The sequence below is a fragment of the Quercus robur genome, chromosome 5 (assembly GCF_932294415.1).
Source record: "Quercus robur chromosome 5, dhQueRobu3.1, whole genome shotgun sequence".
Lineage (NCBI taxonomy): Eukaryota > Viridiplantae > Streptophyta > Magnoliopsida > Fagales > Fagaceae > Quercus > Quercus robur.
The window spans coordinates 24,716,924-24,727,828 of NC_065538.1; the positions used below are offsets into that span (position 1 = coordinate 24,716,924).

A 10,905-nucleotide genomic window follows, 5' to 3' on the forward strand; every position below is an offset into this window, starting at 1 on the left:
TTGAACACAAAATATCCTTCAATTTGGTTGAGGGATGGATCGAAGATTACTGAAACAGAATTACAATGAATCTCTGGCTATGAGCTTGTTTAGAAATCCTTTGTTCTTCGCGTTCTTCATGTTCTTCGTGCGTTCTTCGTCTTCGAAGGTTTGTGGTGGAAGTTCTTCGGAGTTTTAGAGGCTTGAATCCGTTGAGCTTCACTGATTTGTGATTTGTTGATGTTTTCGGACACTTCTGGCTTGATTCCCGTGAACTTTAGGATCTAGGCAGATGATTTGGATGATTCTGCTTCGAATGTTCTCCGATTTTGGGGTTGAAGTTCTTGAAGTTCTTGAAGGCTTTGAGGCTTGATCTTCGCAGAGCTTTTTCCCTTCTGAATTCTGGTCTTTTTAAAAGTCTCAGGAAGGCTTCTATTTATAGGAGTTTTGGGGTGGGTGAGCGATACGTGGCGGAACTTGATTGGTGACACATGTCACAGCTTGATTGGTTCGCTTAAGTCATCGCTTACACGTGCGAGGTTGCTTGAGTCATCGCTTACACGTGCGAGGCTGCTTGAGTCATTGCTTACACGTGCAAGGCTGCTTGAGTCATCGCTTACACGTGCGCTGATGCGTGATTGGCTCTTGCATGACACTTGGCAAATTTCTGTTGGTTTCTGAATAGTGATAGCAAAACCTAGTAGCAATACATGGTGTTTCGTAATTGGCTGTATTTTGTGGACTTGGTAATGTGATGTCTCAGCTTGTGATAGGTCGGGAATTTTCCCTCTCTACATGGTCATCATCATTTTTTTAATTTGTGTTTAGTATTATGAATAGATCATGTCGAATACATGCAAAAACTTTCCATTCATTGACACATGCATAGCACATTTAGAGGCTTTTCTATTTTTAGTTTTTTAAATTTTAATATTTTTCATTCGATTCAATTTAGGGTTTTTGTCGGATTGTAAGCTATGCCATTCTACCTTAAAATTAATTGGTGGTGAGGAAGACACACTTAAATCTTTTATAGTCTTCGACATTACACCATGCGGGTCTGTTTTAGAGTGATTGTAGGGAGTCAAATTATGGTCATTCCCAACAGTTTTATACATTTTTCTGTGAAATTTATGCATTTTTCAATCATTGAAATACTTAGGTTTGTGATGAGAACTACCACATAAAATTCTGCCAAAAATTGCAAATCTTTAGTGATAGATATTGGCAAATATGCAATCATTATAGGTGATCAAGAAACCAATTCACAACAAAATTGATCACTATTTTCTCTAGAACAAAGTCCTCTCTTTTTTGTTATTCTTGGGCAGTATTGGTGTAACTACTGATACTATTCAATTGCTTTCATTTTTATTTACTTATATGTCTTCCGCATCTTTTTACTATCTAGCTACAATTACAACAAATGCGAAAATTCTTACTCAACGCACCATTCTAAACGGCACAATCATAACCTATAAAACCTGTAAAGGATATAGTGTTCACATGTAAAGAAGCATAGCCCTCTATAAAAATCACACAACCAGCATAATACTACACCACAAAAAAAAAAAAAAAAAAAAAAAAGAAAAAAAAAAGAAAAAAAGAAAAAGAAAAAAGAAAAAAGAAAAAAAAAGAAACTGGAACAGGAAAAGAACTTTAGAGTCAGAGCCAGTGAGATTGGTGTATTCCTATTGTCCTTATTGAGTAATATTGATGACATTTTGCTATGGAACTCCAATCCCTATCTCCTTGTCTCTTCTTTGGATTTATGGTTTCAACTCCACTTACGCAGCCTAGGAATTTTCTTTTTCTCCTACCAAAAAAATCAAACCCACTAATCAAATCCAACCAAACTATGTATAAAAAATAAAATTAAATGTTAAAAATGAACCAAAGATTTTTAAAGGAAAAAACTTGTAAAACCACGTCAAACCATGGCCAAGTCGACCGTTGGGTGGGCGGAGGCCGGCATAACAGTGGGTGGTGGTGGTCAAATTTTCTCTTCATATATATAGTTTTGAGTTTTTGTTTTTCCATAATTTGTAAGACATGAAATGGTGTTTCACTTTTTTTGCATTTTTTAATAGGACTCCTTAGTTTCTGCATTGTTCTAAATACAATGAATATTTGGATGAATATTTATGGTGTGGTCTTATATTTGGCACCAAAATTAGGAAAATTTTTGAGACACTTAATTAATACAAAATTAAACTTCAATTGTAAAATCTAATTAGATTTTCTCTCAACTTTAGATTAAAGTGTAGGAATAGAAACTTTTGTTTTGTTTGTTTGTTTTTATTATTTTATTCTTTTTATTCTTTTTACTAAGATGCGAATATATTCTAGGCTTGCCCTATTTGAGGCATTGATATGACTTAAATGTAAGGCATCAAAATGACTTAAATGTACCAACTTACACTACTGCAGTACTTTCATTACATCATAACTTCAAGTTTAGTATGTTCTAGCCTAAAGTTGGTCTCTCTTTTTATATACTCTCAATAGATGCTTCATGACAATTTCATATGTTGAAGATGTACTCTCTTAAATCTTTATTATGTTACGGACATAGATAATCTTACCGAAACACGTTAATTTTACTTCCGCTATCTATTTCTGATTTCTCTATTTTACTTTCTCAATACCATAAACAGCTCTAATATGTTATCAAATATTCTAGCTTGTTACGCATTTCACAATTTTAGGTTAAAAGATTTTTCACATTTGGATCAATTGTATTTTAAAAATAGTTGTATATATAGGACCAAATTAGAAATTATTTTTTTCTTTTCTTTATCTATATCTATTTTGACACCAATTCCCTATAGTGTTTATGTAAATGACAAATTATGGGTTCACTCTTAATATTTCTAACAGAGATATGCATGATTTAAAACCCCACCTAATAATAAATGAAAAAAAACTATTTATTCCCCTTTATTTATTTCTACAACCTCACTCCGTACAGGACAGGTTTCGGCTATATATAAGAGATGCCTCAATGTTAAACGCTTGGCATCTTTATCATCAAAACAAGAACTATAAAAAGCATCCATCTAATTCATTTTACACTCACTCACTCTATCTCCAAATATGGAAATATCATTGCTCAGAATTGCAGTTTCCATAGTTTCAGTTGTGGTACTAATAACATGGGCATGGAGAGTGCTGAATGGGTTCTGGCTGAGGCCAAAGAAGCTAGAGAAGTGCTTAAGGGAGCAAGGTCTTAATGGCAACTCCTATAGGCTTTTTTTTGGAGACTTGAAGGAGATCTCTAAGATGACAAGTCAAGCCAAGTCTAAACCCATCAACGTATTCACCCATGACATTGCGCCGCGTGTCTTACCCTTCGTCCATCAAGTTGTGACCAATTATGGTATGTTTACAACAACTCTCGTATTTGTGATTTGAACTTAACAAAAAAAAAAAAAAAAAAGGATTTTGTCAAACTTAGACTTCCAATTTGCAATCCATTCAATTCTAGCACACTTAAATTCATGAATGAATTTTAATTTTTCTGAAAGGAAAAACTTAGATAGGGTTATTTATCTACTATATATTATGTTTAAAAAAAAATTTAATTCACATACTTTTTATTTTTATTTTTATTTTTATCATTGGCGATACAGCACAAATAGTATTATTTTTTGAAACGAGAAATAAATGCAATCCACTTATGTATTTGAATTTAATTGAAAAAATCATTATTATTAATTCCGTAAATTCCGGTTGAAATTGAAGTTTTGGCCTGTATGAAGTTAGCCTCTATATTTTTCCCCCTCATTTTAAACATAAACTTCAGATCAAATCTGCTAGCAAATGAATTGAAAGAAAAAAAAAGAAAAAAGAGCGAATAAGAAAAAGAAGAAGAAGAAGAAGAGAACAGAAATTCAGAGCCGTGGAGGAAGCTCAAGTTTTGGCTACCATTTGAAACTTTCTTCTTCATCAATTATGCATTTAAATTTCCGTGTCTCTAAAATTTTCAAAGACATAAAGTGAGATAACGTAGCTGATGAGATTTTGAAATAAAAAAGAATAGAAGTGGAGAAATCATTGCACGTGGCTGGTGGTGGAGTGGAGTTTATAGCTTCCTGGTTTATAAATATCCCAACAATTTTTGTTTATTTAGAAAAACCCAAACTTGATTTTTTAAATAATCAATCTAATCATCACTTTATTATGACTTTCTTTTTAATAATCAAAATCCTAATGTAAAGATTATCGATAGAAGGGGAAAAAGTCATTGTTGAAACAAGATTAATTATTTTTCAGGTAGTAAAAGCTGATGGAAGGACAGTCCAAAATTAAGTTTCCATGTGCCCAAATTATTGATAGATGATTAATTACTTGTTTTTATTTATTTATTTATTTTATTTTATTTATATATATATATATATATATAGACACACACATATATATATATACACACATATATGTGAATGGAAAAAAAAAATTGAGTGGAACACAACTATTTACAGTCTTGCGTAATTGGGTTCTGTTGGATTTGAATTTCGTTAGACCATTAAGGAATAAAGCTTAGAATATTGCTACATCCATTAAAAAAAAAAAAAAAAAATCATCTAAATTTTCATACTTCTCATGAAAAAATTTATGACCACAACTTTTTGTGTCAAAATTTTATCACAATTTTGATACGTCAAATTATAAATAATAGATTCATATAAAAGTAACAAATAACCTGTCATAATTTGCTTTATAAAATAGTTGAAGGAAATATGGCAGTAAAGGTTATGGTTTTAGAATAACTTTTCTTACAAGCTTTCACAAAACTGGTAGGTGAATCCCACTACAATACAAAAGCACTATGTGCCAAAATTTTGGTACATATTGTCGACACTCGAACAATATCCAAATATGGATAGTAGTCAATAATAGGTTTAGAAATGGGAAAATTACAACTTACCAACCTGTTGTTTGGTTGAAATTTAAGTTGCCTATTTGTGATTTAAAATTTGATACTTTACCCATCTGAGATTTGATTGAAATTTAAATTGCCTTCCTGTGGTTTGAAATCTCATGATGCAAGTGTTCCGTTTGATTCTTTTTTATCTGATTTGATCTTGTATTTTATTTTATTTTTTTGTTTTTGGAGGAGAAAAATATAAAAGTGAAGTAAAATCATATATTTAACTATGTTTTAACAGATATGGATTAAGGAAATCTAATTGAACTAAGCTCAGGTTGGTATAGTATGAAATTTCAAACCACAAGTACACAATTTAAATTTCAACCAAACCAGATATGGGTAATTTGTAATTTTCCCATTAGAAAATATTATCTCAAAAAAGAAACCACTATTGATTTTGGGATTTTTAATAATAAAAAATAATAATAACAGAGAAAAAACTTAGATAATGTATTACATTCATGTTTTTTAAACACGGACGGTTCAATTTTAGGATATGAGCAATTTATTTATTGAAGCTAAGTATGAAGTAATCACTTTTAGTCCCTAAGAAACCGGAAGTGATTGATTTTAGCCTCTAAAAAAATTTTTAGTGATGGACTTTAGTTTCTAAACTTAAATTAGTTGCTTTTAGTCCTTAATATGTCCAATGAAGTGATGATGTGTCAACTTTTAGTTTGGCCATATCATCTACAAGACTCAAAAGATCATTTTAAACTTTTGGGACTAAAAATCACTGCTAAACTTTAAGGATAAATAATATACTTATTAAGTCTCAAATATTTGAAATCTCAAAGACCTAATGTAATTAAAACTCACAGATTATGAAATCCTAAAGAACTTATGTAAGTTCAATGGTGTGTGTGTGTGTTTATTGATATCTTCCTGACTTTGTCTATCTCCTTATGTCAACAACCATAATTTGAACGTCAGATGTACTCAACTTTTTCTATACTAACACAAGCAAATATGCAGGTAAGAATTCTTTTACATGGATGGGCACAACCCCCAGGGTGAACATTATGGACCCTGAAAAATTAAAAGAAATCTTCTCCAAGATATATGACTTTCAAAAGCCAAATGCAAGTCCACTTGTCAAGTTACTAGCAACCGGACTTCCAAGTTATGAGGGTGAGAAATGGGCTACACACAGAAAGATTATCAGTCCAGCATTCCATCTTGAGAAGTTGAAGGTTACTTTATTCTTTCCATCTGTTTGATGTTCGTTTAAATCAATTTTGATTCAACAATGGAGTTTGAAGTTGAAAAGTCTATGTTTTAATTGGCTTTATTTGATAACAAAGTTGTATGTATTTTATTTAATCTTTTTAATGTATATTTCTCAGACTTAATTGTATTTTGGGTAGAATGTACTTGAGTTCATCTGCATTTTGTAAAAGTTGCATTTAGAGTCATCTTGCGATCTCAGGCGACTTGCTCTGCCCGCAAGTAACACGTGGCATAAAGTCAGGATTAGAGTGCTAATTAGGCAAGTTGCAACTGTCTTGCGACCAGCCAAGTCGCGACAAGGTCACGAGTTGCACGATTAGTGTACTTTGTTTTCTAAACTTTTTATGTCCAGCACACACATTCTAAGCTGTGGTGCATGACTAGGACTTCAGATAAGAGTGTAACTTATTCCTATACATCATTCTTATCATCTTAGAAGCCATACTCTATAAGAAAAGAGAGAAAAATTTTAGGATTTGAGCTAAAAACATTCTTCATCTCTTTTCCATCTCATTCATCCATTGATTGAGATTTGTATTCCCTTCATCTCACACCAATACACAAAACCTTGTGAGTTGTGAGTGAAGCCATATTCAAAATCCAATGTTTTTTGTGGTTTTCCATTGGTGCTTCAATGGAGGTGTTTTTGGAAAGTTAGGAGGAGAAAGGGCTCAGTACAGCTGGTTGCTAGCTGGAACTTGGAGAGGTCAAGTGAATTAGGGTCATGGGCTTGGAGGTTTCATAGGATTTCTTTGTATGGCAACTAAATTACCTAGTGGAGATCTCCGGTGACTTGGTTGAGGGAGAGTTTTTCCACCTGGACTTCTACTTTCCTCTTCCTAAACTTTTCCTTGTGTTTAGCCTTGGTTTGCATGCTTTTCTCTTAATTTCTATATAACTCTTTATTTGTTATGTTTATTGTACCTTGGTGTTTGTGATATGAAAATTGGTTAATCACTTATATTTGACTAAGTTGTTAGTCTAGATTAAAAGTGATTAAGTCATAAAAAGTATGGTGTAGGTTTCTAAATATTTGCTAGGGTTATTTTAGCATCATTCAGAAGTGAAACTAATGATTAAAATGTTGGTGAAAATATTGTAGGTCATGAATATTTATCTTTTCTCAAAATTTATTAAAGCTTTTTCTCAAATTTTATTTCATCTTTTGCAGGATGTGGATTCCATCATTACAAACATAAAGTAGAAATATGTGCAAATATTTAGCATTTATATGCTTCAATTAGTTACATCTAACACTCAAGATATTATGGATTCCCAAAACAAATAACACCCAAGATTATGTGTGTGCGCGTGTGCATATGTGCTTTACTACATATGAACCACAGTTCACATTGACATTTGGTTATGGGTTTTAAACGTCGTAAAAAAGAAAAAAAGAAAAAAAGAAAAAGAAGAAGAAGAAGAAGAAAAAGAAGTCGCTGTATATCATTTGTGTTTACAACGACATTTTTTGGGTTTTTTGCGACTCTTTACAAATGCCGCCTAAACTCAGATTTCTTGTAGTGTGTTTTTTCATATTAGTTTTGGAAGTTATGTGCCTACTAAGTACAGTCCTTGAAATTTTTTCATGTTGTTTGCTGTAGAATATGTCAGCAGCATTTTATCTGTGTTGCGGTGACATGATATGCAAATGGGAAAGTTTGGTGTCTAAAGAGGGATCAATTGAGTTAGATGTATGGCCTTATCTGCAAACATTGATAACTGAGATGATTTCTCAAACAGCCTTTGGGAGTAGCTATGATGAAGGACGTAAGATTTTTGAACTCCAAAGAGAACAAGCTGAGCTTGTGATGAAAATTGCACTGTCTAGTTATATTCCGGGTTGGAGGTAAACCAAAACATTTCAATATCTACTAATAATTTGTAATCAAGTTTTTCTTACTGACTAAGTTCATTTATCAAAATAATCAAATTTAAAATAAATTACATTTTATATACTAAATTGTAAGGTAGTATTTATTATATACACCCTATTTTACATATTCTTTTACGCACTCTTGGAACTCGTGAATTGAAGTTACTATTTTAGTGCATTTTAAGAGTGTGGAAGAATGTGTAGAATAATGTGTAAAAGTATCATTAAGCAAAAGTAAAAGTGTTATTAAGCAAAAGTAAATCACATATGCTTCATGTAAGCTCGAGCTACCATTAATTTGAACCAATGGGTTTGAAGTTTCACTTACTAGCTTTGTGTTGATTTCCTAGAGCCATTTTTTCTTCACAAAGAGCAGCCAATTAAGACCACAAAAAGTCATTTTGTGCAATAACGTAATGAGTGAATTTAAAAATTAAAAATCACTATAAGCGTATTTTAATTTGCTCTCCTTATGTTTATTATAATATTGTTTAACTATAATAAGGATTTATCAATAGTCTTATAGGTCAACTGGTATTTTTTGGAGTTTTCAACGGAGATGTCAGAATTCAAATCTCTCTTTACCATTACCAGCATTGATCTGATTAAATTTTCCTTTTTTTCCTTTTAGTGAGGGATTTAATTCACTTTATCTTGACTCATGTTTGTATGAATGGTTCACATGTAGGTTTTTGCCAACTAAAATAAACAAGAGGATGAAAGAAGTTGACAAAGAATTACAAGCTTCACTTAAAGGCATTATCAACAAAAGAGAGAAGGCAGTAAAAGCAGGTGAAGGCATAACTGGTGACTTACTAGGCATACTTCTTGAGTCCAACTTTAAAGAAATTCAAGAACATGGGAACGACAAGAATGCAGGAATGAATCTCCAAGATGTAATTGAGGAATGTAAGATATTTTATTCTGCGGGACAAGAGACCGTCTCAGTTTTACTTGTTTGGACAATGGTTATTCTGAGTAGGTATCCAAGTTGGCAAGAACGTGCAAGAGAAGAGGTCCTACAAGTCTTTGGTAAAAACAAACCAGAATATGATGGGTTAATTCACCTCAAAATTGTGAGTTCTTTAAATTAGTTTACATTGAATTGCTTCCAAGAAGAAATAGATCATTCTTTCCTTCAGATTCCTCGGAATACAAGATATTTTTTGTACAGCATCATCGATAACAACAAAAGCTATTGATAGAAGTATATATAGACTATTAAGATATAGGATTGATTTTCATGTGAAGGGACTGAAGTTAGACTAAAGGGTTTTACACTTTACACTATGCAGGTCCCAATGGGAAATCATATATATGAGGACTAATATCAAATCTACTTTTTTTTTTTTTTCCTGTTTCTTTTTTCTCTTACAGGATCTTGTTTATTGCATAGGAACCTATTTAGTTGATAGAAGTATATATAGAATATTAAGATATAGGATTGATTTTCATGTGAACGGACTGAAGTTAGACTAAAGGGTTTTACACTTTACACTATGCAGGTCCCAATGGGAAATCATATATATGAGGACTAATATCAAATCTACTTTTTTTTTTTTTTTTTTTTTTTCCTGTTTCTTTTTTCTCTTACAGGAATCTTGTTTATTGCATAGGAACCTATTTAGTTGATTGAGGAAATTGCACCACCACATTTTTGTAGCGATGTGATAATAGATTTGAAAATAGGAGTACAATTAATCCCCCAAAAATTTATGAGGCTTTCAATCAAGTTTGACATACTTCGTTAGGCTAGTTAATTAGTATGAGATTTTATTGTCGAAGTAACCAAATGAGTTATTCAAATATTCGATCATTCACTAGGATGAATTTTTGTTTTCAAAACTTCTTTGAGTCAGCATTTTTGGAAGGGCATTGCTTCTATAAAAGATTTCTTAAACGAGTCTGATATGCATATCACTAGCTAATGAATTCCTACAATATATATCACAGGTGACCATGATTTTGTATGAAGTTCTAAGACTATATCCACCTTCAATTTCCCTTTATCGAACTGTTCATGAGGAAACAAAACTCGGAAATTTGATTTTACCAGCTGGAGTTCAACTCTGCTTACCGGCAATCCTTGTTCATCATGACTGTGAACTTTGGGGTGATGATGCAAACGACTTCAATCCAAATAGGTTTGCTGAAGGGATTTCAAAAGCAACAAGGGGTCAAGTTTCATTTTTCCCATTCGGATGGGGTCCTCGGACGTGCATTGGACAAAATTTTTCTATGATAGAAGCCAAAATGATTCTGTCTGTGATTCTACAACACTTCTCCTTTGAGCCTTCCTCGTGTTATGCACATGCTCCTTTCTCAAGTATAACTCTTCAACCACAATATGGTGCTCACATTATTCTACGAAAGCTTTAGAATAGAAAATAGAAGTTGCTGTCAAATAAGCTTTGCATTCGTGACAAAAGCAACATCTCATATGTATATTGATACTATTGGCAAAGTGTCGTATCTTCTTTCAAAGGATACTATTTTCATTTAGAGATTGGCTTTTGAATAATAATACTGAAGTTGTTATAAGAGAAAGATTAAGGAGATAAATTTAGTAGCATAATGAGCTGTTGAGTTTAGAGATCTCCTAACCTAGCAAAACTCACAACTAAAACAAGATAAATTTAGATTAAAAGCATTACGAATGATTAAGGAGATAGACCAGTTAGTTGATTCTTCTTCTTTAGTTGGGGCTTCAAAACATATTTTTGCATCCCCTTTCATTATGATGTTGCACCAATATTCAGAGATAGACAAGTTTATTAACCACAAAATTGCAGCTACTTCAACTTGAGTAGGAGTGCATGATTCATGAATTTTAGTTCATATCTTTAACACATCTCCATTCTCATTTCTAGCCACCATAGCTAAGGAAGTG

The 10,905-nt window shown here is 32.3% G+C and overlaps 1 protein-coding gene across 2 annotated transcripts; it reads left to right on the plus strand.

Annotated features, from left to right (window-relative positions):
* Positions 1-2,997: 2,997 nt before the first annotated feature.
* Positions 2,998-10,562, plus strand: LOC126725587 (cytochrome P450 CYP72A219-like). 2 transcript variants are annotated; one of them, XM_050430390.1, is made up of 5 exons: positions 2,998-3,358; positions 5,885-6,102; positions 7,744-7,988; positions 8,704-9,091; positions 9,969-10,562. In XM_050430390.1, the coding sequence occupies exons 1-5, from the start codon at positions 3,076-3,078 to the stop codon at positions 10,392-10,394; spliced, it is 1,560 nt and encodes a 519-aa protein (XP_050286347.1). In that variant the 5' UTR covers positions 2,998-3,075; the 3' UTR covers positions 10,395-10,562. The 2 variants fall into 2 exon arrangements, with proteins under 2 accessions (XP_050286347.1, XP_050286348.1); XM_050430391.1 differs by lacking the exon at positions 2,998-3,358 and adding an exon at positions 5,669-5,754.
* Positions 10,563-10,905: the final 343 nt, after the last annotated feature.

What these genes read in the sequence shown, in the direction of transcription:
- LOC126725587 (XM_050430390.1), top strand. Translation starts at nt 3,076, where the DNA reads ATGGAAATATCATTGCTCAGAATTGCAGTTTCCATAGTTTCAGTTGTG. An exon ending in TCAAGTTGTGACCAATTATG is followed by an intron (nt 3,359 to 5,884) that starts GTATGTTTACAA and finishes GCAAATATGCAG; the next exon opens with GTAAGAATTCTTTTACATGG. An exon ending in GGTTAATTCACCTCAAAATT is followed by an intron (nt 9,092 to 9,968) that starts GTGAGTTCTTTA and finishes TATATATCACAG; the next exon opens with GTGACCATGATTTTGTATGA.